Here is a 26997-nt window from a genome sequence, read left to right as displayed (position 1 = left end):
GTACACCTGCTATGGACCACAGCTGTAGAAGTTCTTCGAGTAATGGCTTCAGGTACACATCAATGTCGTTCCCGGGTTGCTTCGGGCCTTGTATGAGCACTGGCATCATAATGAACTTCTGCTTCATGCACAACCAAGGAGGAAGGTTATATATACAAAGAGTCACAGGCCAGGTGCTATGGCTGCAGCTCTGCTCTCCAAAAGGATTCATGCCATCTGTACTTAGACCAAACCTTAAGTTCCTTGCATTCTGTGCAAAGTTTGGGAACTCTCTATCGACTTTTCTCCATTGGGATCCATCAGCAGGGTGCCTCAACATCACATCTTTCTTACGGTCTTCTTTGTGCCATCGCAACAACCTAGCGTGCTCTTTATTTCTGAACAAGCGTTTCAGCCGTGGTATCATGGGAGCATACCACATAACCTTGGCAGGAACCCTCTTCCTGGGGCGCTCGCCCTCAACATCACCAGGGTCATCTCGTCTGATATTATACCGCAATGCAGTGCACACCGGAGATGCATCCAAATTCTCGTACTCACCGCGGTAGAGGATGCAGTCATTAATGCATGCATGTATCCTTTGCACATCTAATCCTAGAGGGCAGACAATCTTCTTCGTTTCGTACCTACTGGCGGGCAATTCGTTACCCCTTGGAAGCTTCCTCTTAATTATTGTCAGCAACTTTCCAAATCCCGAGTCAGTGACACCGTTCTCTGCCTTCCATTGCAACAATTCCAGTGTGCTACCTAGCTTTTTATGGCCATCTTCGCAAGTTGGGTATAACAATTTGTTGTGATCTTCTATCATCTTGTCGAAGGCCAACCTTTCCTTTTCAGTTTCACATTCTCTCCTTGCATCAGCAATGGCCCGACCAAGGTCATCATCAGCAGGCTCATCTGGTGCCTCTTGATATTCTGCTTCATTGCCTTCTGCATTCTCTTCCATCATCATCCTCTTCCTCTTCTTCATTCTCTTCCATCATAACCCCTCTTTCTCCGTGCTTGGTCCAACAATAGTAACTGGGCATGAAACCATCCCGCATAAGGTGGCCATGAATGGTACTCGAGTGAGCGTAATTTACGGTATTCTTGCAGTCAACACATGGACAATACATGAAGCCACCATGTTTGTTTGCCTCAGCCACGGCCATAAATTTACTGAGGCCCGAAGTAAACTCGTCAAAGCATCGGTCAATGTACATCTATTGCCGATTCATCTGCATGATATAATTAAGCTGATCAAAAACCATTACAGAACATCACGATGTATATATACACATGCATTTTATCAATTACAGATGAAAGGATAAAGTTGTTAACCTCGATGGAGAAGAAAAAAGCAAGTTAAGTGTGGCTTGATTTGTGTAAACTCAAGTGGAAAATCCTCTTAAGCATTTCATCGAACACCTCTTGTGCATGTGAAGAAGAGAGCAAAGCAATACACCCCTCTTGTGAAGAAAGTGAAAAAATGGCTAAGTGTGACTCACACTTGGGCCGGGGCAAGGTTATATAGGCAGATTGGGGACTTTGTCCCGGTTTGAATTACAAACCGGGTCCAAAGGGTGGGCCTTTGGACCCGGTTTGTACTACAAACCGGGACTAAAGGTTCCTGAGGCCTGACACGGCCTGCCGCGCCCTGCCACCGACCCTTTAGTCCCACTACAAACCGGGTCCAAAGGCCGCTAACGGACAGGCGCCAGCGAGTGGGGTCGCCCACCGCGAAACGAACCGGGACCAATGCTCACCTTTAGTCCCGGTTTGGTTCAGAACGGGGACATTTGTTCCCAGAGGCTTGGGACCAAAGGTCTCTTCTCCACTAGTGGAGGGGCAAAGGAGCGGGAGCATGCAGGGATAGAGAATTAGAGATGGATATATGTACCATTGCATATGAGGAGCGCACCAGTGAAGCAGGCGGAGACAAGGAGCGGGACGACGAGCAACCAGGTGCCAAGCCAGGGTTTTAACATAGGGGGTGAAAGAGACGATAATCCCAAATCAAATACTAGTACATATCATCCACTACCATTAAAATATGAAGTCGCACATGTTTTATTTATCTTTTCAACAATTGTGGCTTATTAGCTCTGTGATTACCTACTAGATTGTGTGATTTTGCAAATATAAACAAATATTGAAAAAGCTATTGGTTTAAATTATCTATGCCATTACCTACAACTACAAGATTGTGTGAGTTAATATTTCATCAGGGCTGACTGAATCTAAATCCCAATTTTCAGCGCTGAAGGACTTGATCTTTTGAAGCGCTCATCTAAACTAACTAATGAATTAATGATTTAGGCATTACGGCATCAAATCAGATTAGCAGTACGCGTGTACCTTGAGAGGTAATCTGGTGATGGGTTCCCACGAGACGATGGTACTGGCGGGCGGCAAACCGGCGACGGTGATTGGTGGTGGCCGTCGAGGCATCGACCACGGAGGAGGAGCAAGCGGCAAAGCTAGTGCACAAGCGGCGGCAGCGGCAGCGGCGAGATCGGTCAACTTGCATCGACCACGCCTCATATATACTTTTTTTTAGGGTGGACCACGTCTCATATATAGTATAGTATGTAGCTGTATAGGTGTTGGGGCATCTAATTCATGAGTTTGCTAGGGTTGGCCCATGTGGCATTAAGGCGCATGGTCTAATGCCCGTAAATAAGTGGTAGGATTAACACAACTGGTAGGCACATGCCATATAGAAAGTGGGATTTTTTTTCTTTCGAAATGGGGTTTCACTCTAGCCGCTGCATGAAAATGATGCATATGGCTGATATAGAAAGTGGGATAAGTGAGATAAATGAGAACCGAGGTTGGATAGTTAATAGGGCAGTAGCACCTCTATTCCATCAGAGTTTTAATCTTAGATTTGACACTTTGACGTCTTATTATAAGGCGAAATATTCTTCAGTGGGATGCGGTGTTCCCTTCGACAGCAAGACCCTCATGGTGACTTCGTTAATCTCAAGGTTTGTCGGATCAGTTTATTGAACTCTGATGTGACTTCGTCAATCTCAAAATCTGTTGGGTCAGTTTATTGGACTCGGTCTCTCGGAAGTGTTCTCAGGTGTGAGTGTATGTTCATATGTGTGAATGTCTACATCTATATTGTGTTTCACAAAAAAAAAAGTGAGATAAATGAGATAAATCAAATCATCCTTTATTGAGAAGCAAAATGGGAGTCTAGATGAAAGTCAAATGAAACTCAATTCACTATTCCACTTATCACATTTGTCCCACTTCTACATCATTGGCCATACTTCAGGTGACCGGTTCATTGGGGTTGGGTTTCCCACGAATTCACCAAGGAGTAGACATATAATCTGATTACAGGGGAAATTGGAAAGGAAATAAAGGGGAATACAATAGTTTTCTTCTGTTCGAACTGAGATGAATGAGGACGGTAGCTTAAGAGTGGTCATTGTTATTTTTAAATACAATACTACTCCTATCTAGGACGACGTTCTAAGAGGAGTAATAAATCTAGGATAACCATAATTAGGAATTTCAAAAAAAATGATGAGAAAAAATGCATTATATTGGGAAGGTGGGAGTTCCAGGGACACGCAAATTTGCAAGTTCCAACTCATATTTATTCCAGGGTTATGCTTTGGGGACTAAGCCATGCGACGCCAAAACTTTTCTAGGGACTTACCTGCAAAATTACAGCCCCAGTCAGCGCCAGGATGGCTACCACGTGCCAGTTTCGGATTGATTGGGTCTCATTTACACAATTAGACAAGGTTTAGGACGACCGAGCCCCATTCTAGAAGTAATAGGATGAAAATGCACATCCATGCCAACTTGTTGGACGGCAGGTGTATTTAACTCTTATGTAAAAGTCAAATTAAGCAATGAATAGTAGTGCTTGCCATTGGAAAAATCAATCAATGTTTTTTCATATACATTTTGCCTTTTGGTACTATTTATTGGTCAGTTTGGCATTTTTATAGCTCCTAAACAATTTTGAGTTTCAACATGAACATTTATCGTGTGTGTAAAACTATACCTTCCCAACATAATGTGTTTTCCTTGAATTTTTTCAGATGTTTCAAACATGATTTTTACGTGGTTTTCATGGGTTTCCTTCGAAAGTTGATTTTCACGTGCGCGAAGGACTTCAGCGGGCGCATTCCGCCTTTAGAATTTCCCAAAATAATTAATTGTTTTTCTCATTCACAAGAGAAACATCAAAACCGAATGTATGGATAACAATTTGAAAACATGTTATAAATGTGTCGATTTAGCGCAAAATACATGCAAGTCTTGCGAAATCTGCTCTATATATGTCCCGAACGGAGGTCATCTTCATCCTGTGCTGCATCCTTAACCACGCAAGTCTAGTGTGTTATGACTCTGCGTGTGCACGTACGTGACAATGTAGAGATCGATGAACGCCAGCAAGCGAATTTCATGAAGTCTCCTCTATAAACGCGCAGGACTCGACGGCTTGGTTGATGAGTCGACTAGGCCATGATCAGGCAGGAGTAGTTGGTAGGATCGACCAGGGCCGGCACGAGGTACCTCCTGCCGTTCCTGCCCACCGCGTTGTACCCGGGTAACCCGGCGCCCGTGGTCGTGTCCAGCCTCACCTTGCCGGGATAGCCGGGGTACGCGCCGCGGCCGTACACGCCGGGACACCCGGCGCCCACCTCCACCGGCGCGCCCGCGTCGCCCTGGAAGTACCCGTGCCCGTACGGGTTCGTCACCGCGCCGGCCAGCAGCGCCGCCAGGTTGATCACCATGCCGTCCACTCCGGCGTCCCCGTTGGGTGCGCGGAGCGTGTCGCCGCTCCTGTGGCCCCCAATAGGGTAGCCGTCCGCGGCGTGGAACGGCCACGCGCACCTGCCCGGGCACTGCACCGCCGCGTTACCCACCCACACGTGCACAGACCCGCCGGGCGCCGCCGAGCCGTGCAGCCCGCAGGAGCTCTCGCAGAACCCTTCCACGGCGACGTCCGCGGCGGTGAGCACGACGGCCACGCCCCCGGGCGCCACGCCGAGCCGCGCCGCCAACTGCTCGACCTGGAGCCGGGACAGGCGCTTCCCCAGCGAGCACCCTTCGTCGGAGACCTGGTTGGTCAGCAGCACACGCGTACGCTCCCTGCCGGCCCTCTGCACGTACCGGTCCACGGTCTCCCACCACCGCGCCACCGACGGCGACGCGGCCGCCGGGGCGCCGAAGGCGTGCGGGCGCGCGCGCGGCGAGAGCGAGAGCAGGAAGTCGGCCAGGATGGCCTTGTGGTGCGGTGAGAAGGCGCCGTAGTAGAGCACGGACACCGGCACGGTGCCGTCGAGCACCGCGCCGTGGTGGTAGGCCATGACCGGTGGCGGGGGCACGTAGAGGGAGGCCGTGCACGGCGACGGGCGCGTCAAGCCGACGAGCAGGGCAAGGAGGAGGGAGCACACCGCGTGCGATTTCATCTTCGTTAATTGTTGTAAGCGTAGAACCATGCAATGCAGCTAGGGCTTATAGGCAATTGTGGTGATGGTGTGGTTTACATGCTTGATCCGTTGGTCTGTTTCTTGCACGAGCGAACGAGTTGCACTGGATCGGATACCCAGCGTGCTCCTGATTGGAGTTCCTTCCAAGGCAGGTTTACGCGCCGTGCTGGTTACAAATGCTGCTCCCTCCGTTTCATAGAATTTATTTTAATTTTGTTTAATTTTAGATGTGTCTAGACATTAGGTACATCGAAATTTAGAAAAAAATACGAATTGGAGGCTAGTATGATTTTCACAGTCGACTAAAGCTTAAGTCATATAGTATTTCAAATATAGTATAAATTTAGCGCACTATTTTTTTCCTAGGCTATCTCTACTATTAAGAGCAAACTGGTGAATGCCTGGTGTCACATTTTCAGGATGGACAATAATACCCCCCACGTCCTCAATTCATATTTCCTCCCTCAAACCACCCGGTCCGCACTCCTCAAAAATAGCTAACCATCTTATCTTATCTTATCTTATCTTGCTAATAGGAACACCTACCTTGATGGAGTTATCACAGTTTGACTCAATTTACCACATGCATATCATCATGGCAACCCATCGTTTCCGACTCTGGTGGCGTGGCATCGCCGCACCGATGGGTGGGACTGCCAGGCGCAAATCTGGAAGGTGTAGCAGTGCGAGTCGGCTTTCCCATGGTGCGTGCACGTCGCGGCCGCCGGTAGCTCTTTGGATGAACGGGGTGACTGAATTTTTTCGGCTCTTTGGATGGAGGAGGGAGGGAGTAGATCGAGGGTTAAGCAGCGACCATGGCGTGTGGTCTACCGCGTACGCCTCATTTGCCGTGCGCAAGAGAAATTGAGAAAAGAGATGAGAATAGCTGGAGACATAGATTTGGCTTGTGTGTTTACTGCTGCTGCCGCTGACTGCTAGCGTGTGTGTTTGCCTGCCAATTGCAAAGGTGTGTTTCCGCTTCGTCTTATTTTATCTCAGAATGAGCGCGTGTGCTTTCTTGTGTATGTCGCGGCTGCTAATTGCTATTGATGCTGCTTGCTAGCACGTACAGGAGTGTTTGCTTTCCTGACTGCTGTAAAACTTTTTGTTTCCCAGCGCCTTAGGCCGGCAACCAGCGGGACACGCCTCCATTTAACGGCACCGCGTTCAGGTTTTTTTGACATACGAAGTGGTGATCCTATTACTGCTTTGTTGACTTCTGTCATGTCTTTGTCATGTCTTTGGATACTTCACCGTTCAGATTATGTGGTGATCTTGCTTAGCTTATGTAAGTAATTAGTCTGAGATGTTTGATTTATTGAGATTGCAGATTCGATATTTTTTTTCTCTCCCCTGAAGTCTCCGATCTGTTTATTTGTTCTATAATTGCTTTTGGATTCTGTATTTTCCTGTTTTTATCACCGATGTATTCATGGATCCTGGATCCCCCAAAATATGTTTTGCTTGTTTGTTAATATATGCAGAATCTGTGATATATTCATGATAACCTGTGACCGTGGAACATGATTGTAGCCTGATGTAAATTTCTGACGTGGAGAGGGCTCACGTTGGTCCATGCATCTTATTTATCTACTTCATGTTGCAGAAAATTCTTGTTCATATACTCCATTATATTTATTGAGCCAATCGTTCTTGTTCAAACAGATTTTTTTGTTGAAGGGAATCTCAAGAACAAATGCTTCAGATCCAAATGTCAATGGATGGTTTGTTCTGAATAAAACTTTTGTTTAATCTCCATATGTGTAAATCGTGTTGGAATTCTGTACCATTTTTTATGGGTAATATCAGAAATTAATTTCGTATCATATAAAAAATATGGCAATGTCAGAAATAAATTTCTATCATATGAATTTTTTTGTTGTGCCATGAGAATGGGAAAGAGCGGAGAAAAATGAACGGTAAAGTTTGTGTATTATAAACCAATTTTACGGTTCAAACTAATCTATTGAATGATTCTGGTTCATGCCATATTAATTTCCCATTCTATCCTGGACAGAACTACATCGAGGTCGACCTTGTTTTTGCTTATAGTCAGGTCACCGAAACTATCCATTTGTGGTAAAGGAATATTTCCAAAAATAGTAATAGTGGGCCCGCGTGGGAACCAAAGGAAAGCACGGGCAACTCTTCAACGGCGGAGTAACAACCGTGCGGCTGATGGAGGAGTGGTTTAGCTCCGGAGGGCGGGGAGGTCGGCAGCCTGAACCGTCCGCCGAATGGCAGGGAGGCAGGCAGCCGAAACCGTGCGCCGGGGGGTGTGGAGGCCGACGGTGAGTGGCTTGGCGCTGGAGGATGGGATGGACGTGAGAGAGCTAGCCGTGGACGGGCGCCAAACAGCGAGTGACCTTGGCGGCGTGTGTGGCCACAGGCGGCAGGAGTAACCCATGCGGTGGTGTCGGGAGAATGTGAAATCGGGAAAAGTTTGTTATTTTAAAATTAAAGTTGGGGAAATTTGGGTGAGGAAGAAAGCAGGATTGTCCGACTTTTTTCAGTACTCCAATACCAACAAGCACTGACATGTGGTTTTCTGTGGTTATCATTACAAAAAAAGTATTATCATCCTAATGACCAAGAGATAATAATATTTTCCATTTATTTGCAAAAAATTGTTTGGTTACTTAGTATTTTCTTTTATGCTTTCATGCGATAAATGATTTGTTCATCCAATTTGCACCGGGAGTACTTTATGTTCACATTCTTATATTTTTATGAAAATAAAACTTCATGCTAACTCGATAGATTGATTGTGCAGGATGGCTACGAGTTGACAAAGAGATTTTTGATACACATACTCAAGTACCTTGCTAATGACATTGAAAATAACATACATGATGTTGTGCGAGCATATGTTATTCACGATCAAGAGAGCATGGATTTAATAAATAATATAAGAAATAATATGTCGGTCTCGTTGCCTTTTTTATAATTATTACACTAAATTATGTGATATGATCTTATGATATTTTAAATATTATGTGGTTATTTTTATGTACTTAAATATTTTTGCGCATCATTTACACTTGTAATATTTGTGAAACTACATAAAGTAGAGATCCATGTAATATTGTGACTGGCATAAGGTAGGGAGCCGTGGCGAAGCACGAGCATTCCACTAGTTGGCATTTTTTTTCGAAATGGGGAGTGAAAACCCCGGCTTCTGCATCATGATGATGCACACGGCCTTTTATTAAACGGTTAAAAGTACTAGTTGGCATAAAGTCCTGAGTTCCCTTCTTAAGAAGAAGTAGCTTCCTTTTAGCCATGGTGATAAAGATGAACTGTAATGTGCTGGTTCTTCTGAATTGGAAGATGCCGATGACATCCCTAATGATGGTGATTCTATGTTGTGTAGTCGTGGCATGTTGATAGGAAAACTATTCTTGCATGTGGTTATGCATGTATTTGTTAAACGACAGTTCAGATCGTGATAGGAGCGCTTCATAGCCGTGACTTGCACGCTAAATTGTAGAGAAGAGATTCATACGAATCTAGTTCTGGTTGTTGTAGATCTGAACCATCGTGATGTATATCTATCCTGTACGTACATGAGCTGTATATATATATGACAAAGGCCGATGCATTGAAGCACGGCAAACCAATCTCATCTCGTCTCTTTTTATGGTATCAGAGCCTACGCTCCCAATCGACCTAAGCCATGGCTCCCAACACATCTGGAACCCTCACCACCTCCAGCGCTGCCTCATTGAGCTCCACCGCATCTGCTAGCTCCTCATCTCTGCCGCCCTTTGCTAGCTCCATTACCATCAAACTCGATCAGGAAAACTACCTTCTGTGGCGTGCCCAGTTCGTCCCTGCTCTCCACGCCCATGACCTGATGGGCTTCGTCGATGGGACGATCAAGGAACCAGCGAAGATGATCGCTGGTGCAGGAGATGATGCCGCCAAGGTACCTAACCCCGTTTATTCAACCTGGTTTCGTCTTGACCAGCAGGTCCTGAGCGCCATCCTGGCGTCGCTCACGCCCGGACTTCTCGGGCATGTCCTCTTCATGGCAACTGCGGAGGAGGCATGGAAGGCGCTGGAGCAGATGTTCGCCTCTCGCTCCAGGGCACGTATCGTTCAGCTGCGCGTGCAGCTCGCCACGACATAGAAGGGCGACATGTCGATGGCCGAGTACTACCACCGCATGAAGAATCTGGCCGACACCATGTCGTCGATCGGCCAGCCACTCAGCTCCGCTGAGATCGTCTCCTACATGCTCGCCGGCCTCGGCGACAACTACGACAACCTCATCACGTCGCTCACCTCCCGCACCGAGGACGTCTCCATCGGTGAGATCTATGCTCATCTCATGAGCTACGAAGCGCGCCACCCGACGCGTGATCAGATCTTCCAGCACTCCGCCAACAACTTCATGCGCGGCGGTGGCCGCGGTGGTGGCTGTGGCCGCGGCGGCGGTGGTGGGCGCAACGGCGGTTTTGGCCGTGGTGGTGGCGGCCGTGCTCCCAGCCACGGCGGCCGTGCCGGAGGAAACAGCGGAGGCCACGGCAATGGCGGCGGCCGTGGAGACTACGGTGGCCGTGGAGACTACGGTGGGCGCGGGAATGGCAATGGCGGCCGTCCCAAATCCACGTGCCAGATATGTGGCAAATACGGCCACGATGCTCTTCGCTGCTACTCCCGCTTTGACCACGCATACCAGCCGGAGACGAAGATGGCTGGACACACAAGCACGAGCTCGGATTCCTATGGCGTTGATCCGAATTGGTACATTGATACCGGAGCAACTGACCATCTCACCAATGACGTCGAGAAGATGAACGTCCGGGAGACCTACAAGGGTAACGACCATGTCCAAGTAGCTAACGGTAATAGTCTCTTTATTTCACATGTTGGTAATTCTGTTTTATCCAGCTCGTCCCGATCATTACATCTTAAGGATGTCTTACACGTTTCTATGTGCTAATCCAGTATTTCATGCACGAACAAAGCATATCGAAATAGATTTCCATTTTGTGAGGGAAAAGGTGGCAGCAGGAACACTTCGAGTTCAGTTCATTCCTTCACGAGACCAGCTTGCTGATATTTTCACGAAAGCTCTTGGTCGAGAAGCTCTGGATCGTTTGAAGTTCGATCTCAATCTGGTGCACACCAGTTTGGATCAGGGGGGGCTGTTAAACGACAGTTCAGGTCGTGATAGGAGCGCTTCATAGCCGTGACTTGCACGCTAAGTTGTAGAGAAGAGATTCATACGAATCTAGTTCAGGTTGTTGTAGATCTGAACCATCGTGATGTATATCTATCCTGTACGTACATGAGCTGTATATATATATGACAAAGGCCGATGCATTGAAGCACGGCAAACCAATCTCATCTCGTCTCTTTTTAGTATTCTTCTGGAAGTTTTGGACTACATCCTTTATTCATGCTGAAATACTTCGTTTTTTTGCTATATGTATTTTTTGAAATAACTATTTATGAGATAGCACCATATTAATACGATATATCATGTATAACATTGATCACCATAGGATGTGCCACATGCAAAAGTCCCCTCTACTAAGATTATATCTCCATTGTGGTGGGGATTTGTTTGCCTTTTCCTTGACCGCGTGAATACCATAGATGCACATGGGTGGTGGTTCTAAAGGGACATGTGTCGCTCTAGGAAGGCGGGGGATCGGAGAAATTATCCCCTGAGAGACGCTCAATGCTCACCATGAATAAAAAGCAGTGCAACATATGTATCTTACAATAAATAAGGCTACAAGGATAAATAAGATTTTAATGTATTGACATCATCTTTATCCAACAAGATATCATTAAGAAACCGTGATAAAATTGCCCTATTTTTTAGAAAGTATTGATCGGTTCGTTGCATGGAAAACAAAAAATTTCTACCGTGAACATGAACAAAAACCAAGATCCAATCTAGGAAGAAGCAAGATCTAATCTATCAAGATCGAAGCAACGAGAAGATTGCGAGACTAACCCTCGAAGATTCCAAAGCCTATGAGATTACATCTCGTTGTTGATGTAGTCGACCGTCCGTGCTAAATCCGGCAGCACTTCCGTACTCGGTCGTGCGTACGGTGTCGATGAAGCCCGTCCTCTCCCCGTTCCAGCGGGCAGCGGGGGTGTGGTAGATCTCCTCGGAATCCCAGCAGCACGGCGGCGTGGTGATGGTGGAGGAGAAAAGATGCAGGGCTTCGCCAAGCCGGAACAGCAATATGGTGGAGGAAGGGGGCGGCCAGAGCTTAGGATGAAGGGGTGGCTGCGCCCCCTGCCCCCTCCCTTCATTATATAGGGGGGAGGTCGGTTGGTGTGGCCCCCCCTTGCTCATCTAGGGCTAGGGCCGGCGGCCAAGTGGGGGAAGAGGGAATTCTTCCCCCCCAGGTTGATCCCCCCTAGGGCTTTGGGGAAACCCTAGGGGTTTGGCCGGCTGGGCCTTGGGGGGAATGTGCCCCTGGCCCATTAGGCTAGGGAGCATCCCCTCGGCCCATGCTAGCCTCCTAGGGTCATGGGCCCACTGGTGGAACCCCCGAAACCTTCTAGAACCTTCCCGGTCTTCCACCGGAAAAATCCCGAACTTTTCCGAAACCTAGAAATCAACTTCCCTTATATGAATCTTATTCTTCGGACCATTATTCCGGACCTCCTCGTGATGTCCTGGATCCCATCCGAGACTCCGAACAAACTTTGGTCTCCATCTCATATTCCGAATCTACTTATGCGACATCGAACCTTAAACGCGTCACCCTACGGTTCGTGAACTGTGCAGACATGGTCGAGACTCCTCTCCGACCAATAACCAATAGAGGGATCTGGAGATCCATAATGTCTCCCACACATTTAACGATAACTTAGTGATCGATTGAACCATTTACATACGATACCGATTCCCTTTGTCACGCGATACTTTACTTGTTCGAGGTTCGATCATCGGTATCTCCATACCTAGTTCAACCTCGTTACCGATAAGTACTCTTTACTCGTATTGTGGTATGTCATCTCTTCTGACCTAGTCACATGCTTGCAAGCTAATCAGACGACATTCCACCGAGAGGGCCCAGAGTATATCTATCTGTCATCGGGATGGACAAATCCCACTCTTGATCCATATGCCTCAACTCGCACTTTCCGAATACTTAATCCCATCTTTATAACCACCCATTTACACAATGGCGTTTGATGTAATCAAAGCATCCTTCCAGTGTAAGTGATTTACATGATCTCATGGTCGAAGGATTAGGTATCTATGTATCGAAAGCTTATAGCAAATTGAACTTAATGACTTGATCTTATGCTATGCTCATTTGGGTGTGTGTCCATTACATCATTCAACCAATGACATAACCTTGTTATTAATAACATCCAATGTTCATGATCACGAAACCATGATCATCTATTAATCAACAAGCTAGTTATACAAGAGGCTTACTAGGGACTCATTGTTGTTTACATAACACACATGTATCAATGTTTCGGTTAATACAATTATAGCATGGTATGCAAACATTTATCATAAACACAAAGATATTATAATAACCACTTTATTATTGCCTCTTGGGCATATCTCCAACAGTCTCCCACTTGCACTAGAGTCAATAATCTAGATTACATTATAAGGTACCTAACACCCAAGGCATTCTGGTGTTGGTCATGCTTTGCCCTAGGGAGAGCTTTAGTCAATGGATCTGCCACATTCAGATCTATGTGTACTTTGCAAATCTTTACTTCACCATCTTCGATGTACTCGCGAATCGAATGAAAACGCAGCTTCATATGCTTTAGCTTCTTGTGTGACTTTGGTTCTTGTGCATTGGCGATGGCACCCATGTTGTCATAATAGATGACTAATGGGTCCAATGCACTAGGAACCACACCAAGCTCAACAATGAACCTCTTCATCCATACCGCTTCCGATGAAGCCTCCGAAGCCGCTATGTATTCAGATTCAGTTGACGACTTCGCCACCGTGCACTGCCTGGAACTCATCCAGCTTACCGCAGCACCATTCACTATAAACACGTACCCAGACTGAGACTTAGAGTCATCAGGATCAGTGTTCCAACTTGCATCGGTGTAACTGGTTACAACAAGCTCTTGGTCACCGCCATAACAAAGAAACATATCCTTAGTCATTTTCAAGTACTTCAGGATATTCTTGACCGCTGTCCAGTGTTCCATTCCTGGATCACTCTGATATCTGCTGGTCAAACTAACAGCATGTGCGATATCCGGTCTAGTACACATCATGGCATACATGATAGAGCCTACTGCCGAGGCATAGGGGATCTTGTTCATCCTCTCTCTTTCTTCTGCCGTAGCGGGACCTTGAGTTTTACTCAAGACCTTACCTGGCAACATAGGCAAGAACCCTTTCTTGCTTTCATCCATTCTAAACTTCTTTAGAATCTTGTCCAGGTATGTACTCTGTGAAAGCCCTATTAGGCGTCTTGATCTATCTCTATAAATCTTGATGCCTAAAATGTACGCTGCTTCACCAAGGTCTTTCATTGAAAAACACTTATCAAATAACCTTTAACACTGGTTAGTAGTTCTATATCATTCCCAATCAATAATATGTCATCTACATATAATATCAGGAACGCTACAGAGCTCCCACTCACTTTCTTGTAAATACAGGCCTCACCATGAGTCCGTATAAACCCGAAGTCTTTGATCACCTGATCAAAGCGTCGGTTCCAACTCCGGGATGCTTGCTTCAGTCCATAAATGGAACGCTGAAGTTTGCAAACCTTGTCAGCATTTTTAGGATCAACAAAACCTTTGGGTTGTACCATATACAACTCTTCCTCAATATCACCATTAAGGAACGCCGTTTTGACATCCATCTGCCAAATCTCATAATTGAAAAATGCAGCTATTGACAAAATCCTCACAGATTTTAGCTTCGCTGCAGGTGAGAAAGTCTCATCGTAGTCAACTCCTTGAATTTGTCGAAAACCCTTTGCGACAAGTCGAGCTTTATAGACAGTAATATTACCATTGGCATCTGTTTTTCTTTTGAAGATTGTGGTGACCCTACATACCACTGCATGTTGTAGTATGCCAGTCGTTGATATAACATTCACGAAGTACCATTCCGCAAATATTACATCCCTCAGAGTAGTACAACAGAACATAGCAGGGTCCATAACTCATTCACTTATTATTACAAGCATCAAACATATATTGTCTTGGAGCTCCTCTTGAGTCCTAAGAGGGATACTCCTGGGTTCGAGGTGAACCCAACTCAGCTTACAATATAGGAGTCTCATTAAACTATTCATTTATTGCCTCGAGCAGCTAAATACTAAGAGTTCGGGCTGCTCGGCTACTACTACTACTCTCGGATATCTCTAGGCTTGTTCTCCTCCGGAAGCCTCCCCGGATCCGTAGACTATGAGATAGTCTACGCCTTCAACTCCTCCTGAGAGGTCTGGTTCATCGTAGCCGATGATCTCGGCTCCTTCATTGTTGTCGTAGTCCTCCTCCAGACGATTCAGACAATCTAAGCATGGGATTTAAGAGTGGTATGAGTACGAGCGTACTCAACAAGTTCATTATAGATAAGAGGTGTTTAATGCACTAGCTACGATATTAGACCAGAAAGTCTAATACCAATGCAAGTTTTGATAAACATTTCTTCAAGAGATTGCTTTTATTTCAAAGAGCTATGTCCGTCAGCCTTCACCGGTTTACTAGAACTTCATGGAGCTCCTTTCCGGCCGCGTTCGCAGTTCCTTATCCCGGAACAGGGAGTGACAGGTCACGGTTCTTTACACTCTGCAGAGGTGTGTTGCTTTACCCATAAGAGATCTTAACCTTGGTGCCAACCGGGCAGCTTTCCCGTCCACACTTCCTTCGGTGTGAGGCCCGGTATAAGGTCTAGCCAATCATGTTCCTCCGCTACCTCGCACACCCACCCTTTGTTGCATACCCCGAACCTGGGTCCTCGTCGGTCCCATTATTCCCATAGATTTCAGGGTGGACCCCGACCACGACGACAGTTTGGGACTCGTTAACCAAACTCCTTCGCCGGTAGCTGCAACCCATCATAGACCACTTACCGTGGGGAATTAGAATGGGATCCCCACCCCACCGCTTGCCCAACCTGGGTCAAGTGTCTACGGTAAGTGCATCCGTTGATGTACGAGAGGTGGAAATACTTTTGACTACTCCGTCCCACTCCAGATCTTATGGTTAACACGGGTATTACGGCACAAGAATCACTGGCGACATTTGTTGTTTAATCCTAGATGGATATTAACCCTTGCAATGGAACCTCCACCATATCAACACAATCCATGGTTCCATTGCCCACCACATAGTCATATTCATAGTTATGAAAGTAGTGGTTTTGGTTTTTATGCAATAGTGATAACCATAATACTTTGCAAGTAATTTGATAGAAATACTCAAATGACATGAGCAAGTGATGAACTTGCCTGAACACTGCAAAGTTTTGCAGTTGGATGGTGTGGACTGACTCTTGTCCCCTGGTTCTGAAAAATAGCATCATTGTCCGATAAGGGCAATGGTTAAAGAAGCAATTATGCATGATTCCATTTTTAGGGTTTGTTCCCCCCTTCCGATGTTGTTATTATTTCATGTAAGAGGTTAATACTAAGAATAATTTGGGGATACTTGATTTAAAGTAAAATACAACCTTGAAATGTTGTCAAGGTGTTTTTTGAAGTCCCCATTCATTAATGGACTTATTTTTATTAATGAAAATTTTATGTGTGATTTAAATGATTATTTAAATCATCAAATGAAGACTTATTCTTAATTGTCTTCAAAAATTCTCTTTTGTATTTTATTATGATAGAGAATTTTATGCTGATTTATTTTCATATTTTTAATTATTTTTTTAGAGCTTTAAATAATTTTCTATTGAATTTCAAAGTTTTATGTTTTTATTGAATTGTGAAAAGTCCTCTTTGCCCCTGGGCCCACCTGTCAGTGGAGCCCAGTGAGTTGGGCTAGACCAGCTCGGGTCCAACCGACCCGAGCGGTCGCTTGCTCACTCCCTCTCCCCGCGCCGCTCGACCTAACCCTAATCCCCTTCGCCTCTCTGGCGATTTCCTCGTCGCCGCCCCCTTCTCGGAATTTCTCCGGCCAACTCAGGCCGCCGCCACCGGCGAGATCAGGTGGATCTGATCCGCCTTTCGACGGCGGACACGGTGGTCTGCGTCGATCTGGATTTCATCCACGCCACCATGCGGCCCCAACTCGCCTGCAACCCTGGCCGCAAGGATTCATGGCGATGCGCCGCCTGCCTGTGCCCCTGATGCTGCGGTGTTGCTGTGCCTGGCCGTGGTGCTGTGGTGCTGCCATGGCCTAGCTTGGCCTGGCGCCGCCGCGCTCCGGCGTGTGCCGCCGTGGCCGCCATGGCTGCGATGTTCTCCTCGACTCCGGGTAAGTGCGCCTCCTTTCCCGCTCCCCTCATGTGCCTGACCTTCTTCCTCCTCTAGACCTGCTGCTGTGATGTGCTTGCCTGCGCAAGAGTTGCTGTGTTCTTCTGCAGCGCCATGTTTGCCTGCTCCTGCTATGCTATGTTGTTGCGCTATGCGTGTGCTACTGCGCAAGATTGCTAAGCTATGTGCCTGTGAAAGCTTGCTTTACTTGCTAGATTTCTCCCCTGTGCCTCTGTTCTTGTTTCTATGCTTACTTGACATCAAATGTGTTCATATATACTGCTCTGGCTTGATTGCAGTGTGCAACTCTTGCAAATTTGCAAGAACCAGTGCACCTGGGTGCTGTTCAGTGTGCTATAATTCATGGACATGCTCCCTTGAGCATGCTTTTGGTCTAGACAATACCCTCTCTTGATGATGTGTTACTGCATACAATTATTTGTCATATATTTGATTGTCTGCTATGCCATTGTTCCTGTTCTGTGGCCATTTAATTTATATGCTTAAAGTGTTGATGCGGCTTGGTTCTAGCATGCTTGGTCAAGTCCAGATGATCTTATGATCATCAGTTGCTTGGTGAATGGCTGCTGTTTCATTCTTGTGTCTAGCTGATGCTCTCCTGATGTCAGTGTAACACACTGGCTTGTGTTTGTACTCCTTGGTGTTTGCTCAAGCCCCTGCTACTATCTGCAATGATCCATTGGATCATCTGCATGGCCTGGTGCATAGCTTACTTCTCTGTTTCATTTATCTGTGTAGCTTTGATTCATTAAGTAGATAAATGATGTGAACTGCTCTGCAGTGATGATCATATGAATGAATTTAGTTAAGCTAGAGGGATGCCAATCATATATTGGGGACCCTAGCTTCATTTGAACCCTTCTGGGTAATGATATATGTGCTGGCTTGATGGTTTGATTACTTAAGTGGTAGAGGTTGCCTCAACAGCCATTCTTGACTGTTCAGGAAGCTCCCACCTCTTGTTGGCTTGCTGTGATTACTAGATGCTTACTGGTTGATCCAGATTTGGACTTCCAGTGGCTCTTTGCTATTGACAAACTTAAATAGACACATATTGTCTATCAGTCTGATGGAATGAATAGCTATAGGTGTTGAGTATGTGGCTAGGCTAGCTGTGTTTTCATCTGTTGCTGGATTTCTTCAGTTATGCATTAATTTACATAGCTGCTGTTCCCATAGGATGATTTCCTAATGGCCTTTACCATATTTGCTTGCACCAAATGGCTTAGTGACCAGATGATGACACAAACAGGGTACTCACACCCTTTTGCTTCTGTGTGTTTGATGCACATGCTTATTTATGAACAAAACCATCTGGTTTGTTCATGTTGATTTGTATACCTCACTCCAGCTCCTAGATTTTTATGTTGGTGTAGAGGTTTTGCTTCAGTGTTGATCTTATGGTTGAGTTGCTTGCCCTGCTCCTCCTGGTGAGCTTGTGAAGCTTGGTTTATTTTTTTGGTGATTGGGAATAGATGAAACAGCTCTAGCTGTTCATCTGTTCTTGGCTGTTCTTGATGTCTGGTGACTTACCCTGCTGCTCGGTCGATGAATGAGCTAGGGTTTGTTGTGGAAAAGTTTTTATATGGTTAGCTCTTGCTCCTCTGGTCGACAGCTCCACCTTTCCCTTTGGGTGACTCACTGGGTATGTGTGCTGCATGCACACAGCTTGGTGAGCAGTCTGGCTGTGTGTGTGTGCACATGCTTGGTATCTGGCTTGTGTCTAGGCTGAGAGTGGATCAGCTCGGCAGCCATGGGCATATCCCTTCCTATTTCATTTGATTTCTAACCTGCCAAGTGGCTATGCCACTTGGCATAACTTCTTTTTGATGTGATTTTGTGCAGGGATCAACAATTGATCACAATGGACATGGAGGTTATTCAAATCCAAGATCAAGTGAAGATGATCTTGTAGTATTTAGACTAGGATACATCCTTGTACTTTTCTTTGTTGTAATTTTCTTTTGTTTTTCAATTTCACTAGTTCTTGTAATGTGTTGTAATATTCATTTATTTCCATTATGAATATTGTAAAGCCAATGTATCTTGTGTGTTAATCAATAAAGCTCAAAGTTTTCTCTAATGAGCTTTACTTTACTTTAATTGCTTATATTGTTTAAAATTTATATTTTACTTAATGAATTTCCTCACAATTCAATATTTAGGGTATTTATTTAATATTTGAATTTGAAATTCAAATTCATCATTGGTTTGAATTCAACCATGTCACTTTATTTAGAATTCAATTATGCAAGCTCTCCCCTCTCTTCTCAAAACCCTAAACTAGTGGAGTGAGTTGCAAGTTTGTCGCACTCTCGAAACCCTAACCCTGTAAGGTGTCGAGAGAGAAACTTGTCCCCCTTCGATGCAGTTTTTGTTTAAAAGCGCGAAATTTCCCCAGAATTTACTATGCAAGGCACAACCCTTTCTAAAATCTACCCCTCGATCGTCTCTAAACCTGGGACATTACAAAGATCCATTTATTCTCAATAGCCTTGCGGATATCAGGTAAGTCCACCAAAGTCCATACTTGGTTATCATACATGGATCTATTTCGGATTTCATGGCTTCTTGCCATTGATACGTCTCCAACGTATCGATAATTTCTTGTGTTCCATGCCACATTATTGATGTTATCTACATGTTTTATGCACACTTTATGTCATATTCGTGCATTTTCTGGAACTAACCTATTAACAAGATGCCGAAGTGCCAGTTGCTGTTTTCTGCTGTTTTTGGTTTCAGAAATCCTAGTAAAGAAATATTCTCGGAATTGGACGAAATAAAAGCCCAGAGGCCTATTTTTACACGAAGCTTCCAGAAGACCGAAGACGAGACGAAGAGGGGCCACAGGGTGGCCAAACCCTAGGGCGGCGCGGCCCCCCCCTGGTCGCGCCGGCCTGTGGTTTGGGCCCCCTGTGCCGCCTCTTGACCTACCCTTCCGCCTACTTAAAGCCTCCGTGACGAAACCCCCAGTACCGAGAGCCACGATACGGAAAACCTTACTGAGACGCCGTCACCACCGATCCCATCTCGGGGGATCCTGGAGATCGCCTCCGGCACCCTGCCGGAGAGGGGAATCATCTCCCGGAGGACTCTACACCGCCATGGTCGCCTCCGGAGTGATGAGTGAGTAGTCTACCCCTGGACTATGGGTCCATAGCAGTAGCTAGATGGTTGTCTTCTCCCCATTGTGCTATCATTGTCGGATCTTGTGAGCTGCCTATCATGATCAAGATCATCTATATGTAATTCTATATGTTGCGTTTGTTGGGATCCGATGAATAGAGAATACTTGTTATGTTGATTATCAAAGTTATGCTTATGTGTTGTTTATGATCTTGCATGCTCTCTGTTATTAGTAGATGCTCTGGCCAAGTAGATGCTTTTAACTCCAAGAGGGAGTACTTATGCTCGATAGTGGGTTCATGCCTGCATTGACACCTGGGACAGTGACAGAAAGTTCTAAGGTTGTGTTGTGCTGTTGCCACTAGGGATAAAACATTGATGCTATGTCTAAGGATGTAGTTGTTGATTACATTACGCACCATACTTAATGCAATTGTCTGTTGCTTTGCAACTTAATACTGGAGGGGGTTCGGATGATAACCTGAAGGTGGACTTTTTAGGCATAGATGCAGTTGGATGGCGGTCTATGTACTTTGTCGTAATGCCCAATTAAATCTCACTATATTCATCATGATATGTATGTGCATTGTCATGCTCTCTTTATTTGTCAATTGCCCAACTGTAATTTGTTCACCCAACATGCTGTTCGTCTTATGGGAGAGACACCTCTAGTGAACTGTGGACCCCGGTCCAATTCTCTTTACTGAAATACAATCTACTGCAATACTTGTTTTTACTGTTTTCTCTGCAAACAATCATCTTCCACACAATACGGTTAATCCTTTGTTACAGCAAGCCGGTGAGATTGACAACCTCACTGTTTCGTTGGGGCAAAGTACTTTGGTTGTGTTGTGCAGGTTCCACGTTGGCGCCGGAATCCCTGGTGTTGCGCCGCACTACATCTCGCCGCCATCAACCTTCAACGTGCTTCTTGGCTCCTCCTGGTTCGATAAACCTTGGTTTCTTTCTGAGGGAAAACTTGCTGCTGTGCGCATCATACCTTCCTCTTGGGGTTGCCCAACGAACGTGTGAAATACACGCCATCAAGCTCTTTTTAAGGCGCCGTTGTCGGGAGATCAAGACACGCTGCAAGGGGAGTCTCCACTTCTCAATCTCTTTACTTTGTTTTTGTCTTGCTTAGTTTTATTTACTACTTTTTTTGCTGCACTAAATCAAAATACAAAAAAATTAGTTGCTAGTTTTACTTTATTTGCTATCTTGTTTGCTATATCGAAAACACAAAAAAATTAGTTTACTTGCATTTACTTTATCTAGTTTGCTTTAATTACTGTTGCTAAAATGGCCAACGCTGAAAATACTAAGTTGTGTGACTTCACAACCACAAATAATAATGATTTCTTATGCACACCTATTGCTCCACCTGCTACTACAGCAGAATTCTTTGAAATTAAACCTGCTTTTATCGAATCTTGTTATGAAAGATCAATTTTACGGAATTAGTTCTGATGATGCTGCTGCCCATCTTAATAATTTTGTTGAAATATGTGAAATGCAAAAATATAAAGATGTAGATGGTGATATTATTAAACTAAAATTGTTCCCTTTCTCATTAAGAGGAAGAGCTAAAGATTGGTTGCTATCTCTGCCTAAGAATAGTATTGATTCATGGACTAAATGCAAGGATGCTTTTATTGGTAGATATTATCCCCCTGCTAAAATTATATCTTTGAGGAGTAGCATAATGAATTTTAAACAATTAGATACTGAACATGTTGCTCAAGCTTGGGAAAGAATGAAATCTCTGGTTAAAAATTGCCCAACCCATGGATGACTACTTGGATGATCATCCAAACCTTCTATGCAGGGACTAAATTTTTCTTCACGGAATTTATTGGATTCAGCTGCTGGAGGTACCTTTATGTCCATCACTCTTGGTGAAGCAACAAAGCTTCTTGATAATATGATGATCAACTACTCTGAATGGCACACGGAAAGAGCTCCACAAGGTAAGAAGGTAAATTCTGTTGAGGAATCCTCTTCCTTGAATGATAAGGTTGATGCTATTATGTCTATGCTTGTGAATGATAGGACTAATATTGATCCTAATAATGTTCCGTTAGCTTCATTGGTTGCACAAGAAGAACATGTTGATGTAAACTTCATTAAAAATAATAATTTCAACAACAATGCTTACCGGAACAATTCTAGTAACAACTATAGGCCATATCCTTATAATAATGGCAACGGCTATGGTAATTCTTATGGAAATTCTTACAACAATAATAGGAATTCACCCCCTGGACTTGAAGCCATGCTTAAAGAATTTATTAGTACACAAACTGCTTTTAACAAATCTGTTGAAGAAAAGCTTGGTAAAATTGATATTCTTGTTTCTAGAGTTGATAGTCTTGCCTCTGATGTTGATCTTTTGAAATCAAAAGTTTTGCCTAATGAGAATTATCATAATAAAATTACTACTACATCAAATGCCATTCAAGTTAGAATTAATGAGAATATAAGATTAATGGCTGAACTGCGTGCTAGGTGGGATAGAGAAGAAAATGAAAAACTAGCTAAAGAGAAGAATATAGCTAAAGTTTGGACTATTACCACCACTAGTAATGCTAATGCTACACATGTTGCTGCACCTCCTACTCATACTAATAAAAGAATTGGTGTTAGCAATGTTTCCACTTCTAATGCAAAGCGCGAAAAACTGCTGAAAGCTGCTAAAACTGCTGAAATCGCCTGTGATAAAGCTGCTGAAATTTTTCCAACATTGGGGATGATGATCCCATTGCTTTAGATTATAATGGTTTGAATTTTGATGATTGCCACATCTCTGAAGTTATAAAGTTCTTGCAAAAACTTGCTAAAAGTCCTAATGCTAGTGCTATAAATTTGGCTTTCACGCATCATATTACAAATGCTCTCATAAAAGCTAGAGAAGAGAAATTAGAGCGCGAAGCCTCTATTCCTAAAAAGCTAGAAGATGGTTGGGAGCCCATCATTAAGATGAAGGTTAAAGATTTTGATTGCAATGCTTTATGTGATCTTGGTGCAAGTATTTCTGTTATGCCTAAGAAAATTTATAATATGCTTGACTTGCCACCGCTGAAAAATTGTTATTTGGATGTTAATCTTGCTGATCATTCTACAAAGAAACCTTTGGGTAAAGTTGATAATGTTCGCATTACCGTTAACAATAATCTTGTTCCCGTTGATTTTGTTGTCTTGGATATTGAATGCAATGCATCTTGTCCAATTATATTGGGAAGACCTTTTCTTCGAACTGTTGGTGCTATTATTGATATGAGGGAAGGTAATATAAAATATCAATTTCCTCTCAAGAAAGGTATGGAACACTTCCCTAGAAAGAGAATAAAGGTACCTTATGATTCTATTATTAGAACAAACTATGATGTTGACACTTCATCTCTTGATAATACTTGATACACACTTTCTGCGCCTAGCTGAAAGGCGTTAAAGAAAAGCGCTTATGGGAGATAACCCATGTTTTTACCTACAGTACTTTGTTTTTATTTTGTGTCTTGGAAGTTGTTTACTACTGTAGCAACCTCTCCTTATCTTAGTTTTGAGTTTTGTTGTGCCAAGTTAAGCCGTTGATAGAAAAGTAAGTACTAGATTTGGATTACTGCGCAGTTCCAGATTTCTTTGCTGTCACGAATATGGGTTTATCTCCCTGTAGGTAGCTCAGAAAATTACGCCAATTTACGAGCATGATCCTCAGATATGTACGCAACTTTCATTCAATTTGAGCATTTTCGTTTGAGCAAGTCTGGTGCCATTTTAAAATTCGTCAATACGAACTGTTCTGTTTTGACAGATTCTGCCTTTTATTTCGCATTGCCTTTTTCGCTATGTTGGATGAATTTCTTTGATCCACTAATGTCCAGTAGCATTATGCAATGTCCAGAAGTGTTAAGAATGATTGTGTCACCTCTGAATATGTCAATTTATATTGTGCACTAACCCTCTAATGAGTTGTTTCGAGTTTGGTGTGGAGGAAGTTTTCAAGGGTCAAGAGAGGAGTATGATGCAACATGATCAAGGAGAGTGAAAGCTCTAAGCTTGGGGATGCACCCCGTGGTTCACCCCTGCATATATCAAGAAGACTCAAGCGGCTAAGCTTGGGGATGCCCAAGGCATCCCCTTCTTCATCGACAAATTATCAGGTTCCTCCCCTGAAACTACATTTTTATTCGGCCACATCTTATGTGCTTTTTCTTGGAGCGTCGGTTTGTTTTTGTTTTTGTTTTGTTTGAATAAAATGGATCCTAGCATTCACTTTATGGGAGAGATACACACTCCGCTGTAGCATATGGACAAATATGTCCTTGGTTTCTACTCATAGTATTCATGGCGAAGTTTCTCCTTCGTTAAATTGTTATATGGTTGGAATTGGAAAATGATACATGTAGTAATTGCTATAAATGTCTTGGGTAATGTGATACTTGGCAATTGTTGTGCTCATGTTTAAGCTCTTGCATCATATGCTTTGCACCCATTAATGAAGAAATACATAGAGCATGCTAAAATTTGGTTTGCATATTTGGTTTCTCTAAGGTCTAGATAATTTCTAGTATTGAGTTTGAACAACAAGGAAGACGGTGTAGAGTCTTATAATGTTTTCAATATGTCTTTTATGTGAGTTTTGCTGCACCGGTTCATCCTTGTGTTTGTTTCAAATAAGCCTTGCTAGCCTAAACCTTGTATCGAGAGGGAATACTTCTCATGCATCCAAAATACTTGAGCCAACCACTATGCCATTTGTGTCCACCATACCTACCTATACTACATGGTATTTTCCCGCCATTCCAAAGTAAATTGCTTGAGTGCTACCTTTAAAACTCCATCATTCACCTTTGCAATATATAGCTCATGGGACAAATAGCTTAAAAACTATTGTGGTATTGAATATGTAATTATGCACTTTATCTCTTATTAAGTTGCTTGTTGTGCGATAACCATGTTTACTGGGGAACGCCATCAACTCATTGTTGAATTTCATGTGAGTTGCTATGCATGTTCGTCTTGTCTGAAGTAAGGGCGATCTACACTGAGTTGAATGGTTTGAGCATGCATATTGTGAGAGAAGAACATTGGGCCGCTAACTAAAGCCATGATCCATGGTGGAAGTTTCAGTTTTGGACAAACATCCTCAAATCTCTAATGAGAAAAGAATTAATTGTTGTCAAATGCTTAAAGCATTTAAAGAGGAGTCCATTATCTGTTGTCTATGTTGTCCCGGTATGGATGTCTAAGTTGAGAATAATCAAAAGCGAGAAATCCAAATGCGAGCTTTCTCCTTAGACCTTTGTACAGGCGGCATAGAGGTACCCCTTTGTGAAACTTGGTTAAAGCATATGTATTGCGGTGATAATCCAGGTAGTCCAAGCTAATTAGGACAAGGTGCGAGCACTATTAGTACACTATGCATGAGGCTTGCAACTTATAAGATATAATTTACATGATGCATATGCTTTATTACTACCGTTGACAAAATTGTTTCATGTTTTCAAAATCAAAGCTCTAGCACAAATATAGCAATCGATGCTTTTCCTCTATGAGGACCATTCTTTTACTTTCAATGTTGAGTCAGTTCACCTATTTCTCTCCACTTAAAGAAGCAAACACTTGTGTGAACTGTGCATTGATTCCTACATACTTGCTTATTGCACTTATTATATTACTCTATGTTGACAATATCCATGAGATATACATGTTACAAGTTGAAAGCAACCGCTGAAACTTAATCTTCTTTTGTGTTGCTTCAATACCTTTACTTTGAATTATTGCTTTATGAGTTAACTCTTATGCAAGACTTATTGATGCTTGTCTTGAAGTGCTATTCATGAAAAGTCTTTGCTTTATGATTCACTTGTTTACTCATGACATACACATTGTTTTGATCGCTGCATTCTTTACATATGCTTTACAAATAGTATGATCAAGATTATGATGGCATGTCACTCCAGAAATTATCTTTGTTATCGTTTTACCTGCTCGGGACGAGCAGAACTAAGCTTGGGGATGCTGATACGTCTCCAACGTATCGATAATTTCTTGTGTTCCATGCCACATTATTGATGTTATCTACATGTTTTATGCACACTTTATGTCATATTCGTGCATTTTCTGGAACTAACCTATTAACAAGATGCCGAAGTGCCGATTCTTTGTTTCTGCTGTTTTTGGTTTCAGAAATCCTAGTAAAGAAATATTCTCGGAATTGGACGAAATAAAAGCCCAGAGGCCTATTTTTACACGAAGCTTCCAGAAGACCGAAGACGAGACGAAGAGGGGCCACAGGGTGGCCAAACCCTAGGGCGGCGCGGCCCCCCTGGCCGCGCCGGCCTGTGGTTTGGGCCCCCTGTGCCGCCTCTTGACCTACCCTTCCGCCTACTTAAAGCCTCCGTGACGAAACCCCCAGTACCGAGAGCCACGATACGGAAAACCTTACTGAGACGCCGTCACCGCCGATCCCATCTCGGGGGATCCTGGAGATCGCCTCCGGCACCCTGCCGGAGAGGGGAATCATCTCCCGGAGGACTCTACACCGCCATGGTCGCCTCCGGAGTGATGAGTGAGTAGTCTACCCCTGGACTATGGGTCCATAGCAGTAGCTAGATGGTTGTCTTCTCCCCATTGTGCTATCATTGTCGGATCTTGTGAGCTGCCTATCATGATCAAGATCATCTATATGTAATTCTATATGTTGCGTTTGTTGGGATCCGATGAATAGAGAATACTTGTTATGTTGATTATCAAAGTTATGCTTATGTGTTGTTTATGATCTTGCATGCTCTCCGTTATTAGTAGATGCTCTGGCCAAGTAGATGCTTTTAACTCCAAGAGGGAGTACTTATGCTCGATAGTGGGTTCATGCCTGCATTGACACTGACAGGACGATGTGAGAAAGTTCTAAGGTTGTGTTGTGCTGTTGCCACTAGGGATAAAACATTGATGCTATGTCTAAGGATGTAGTTGTTGATTACATTACGCACCATACT

At 44.0% G+C, this 26997-nt stretch overlaps 1 protein-coding gene across 1 annotated transcript; it reads right to left on the bottom strand.

The window, feature by feature from the left end:
• Positions 1–4205: 4205 nt before the first annotated feature.
• LOC127304674 (protein PHOSPHATE-INDUCED 1-like) lies at positions 4206–5452 on the bottom strand. The gene has a single exon (XM_051335290.2). It carries the CDS (start codon positions 5421–5423, stop codon positions 4467–4469), a length of 957 nt encoding a protein of 318 aa, XP_051191250.2. The 5' UTR covers positions 5424–5452; the 3' UTR covers positions 4206–4466.
• Positions 5453–26997: the final 21545 nt, after the last annotated feature.

Source organism: Lolium perenne, chromosome 5, assembly GCF_019359855.2.
Source record: "Lolium perenne isolate Kyuss_39 chromosome 5, Kyuss_2.0, whole genome shotgun sequence".
In the NCBI taxonomy this organism is placed as follows: Eukaryota; Viridiplantae; Streptophyta; class Magnoliopsida; order Poales; family Poaceae; genus Lolium; species Lolium perenne.
This window is presented reverse-complemented; position numbering and strand designations above follow the sequence as displayed.

What these genes read in the sequence shown, in the direction of transcription:
- LOC127304674 (XM_051335290.2), bottom strand. Translation starts at nt 5,423, where the DNA reads ATGAAATCGCACGCGGTGTGCTCCCTCCTCCTTGCCCTGCTCGTCGGC.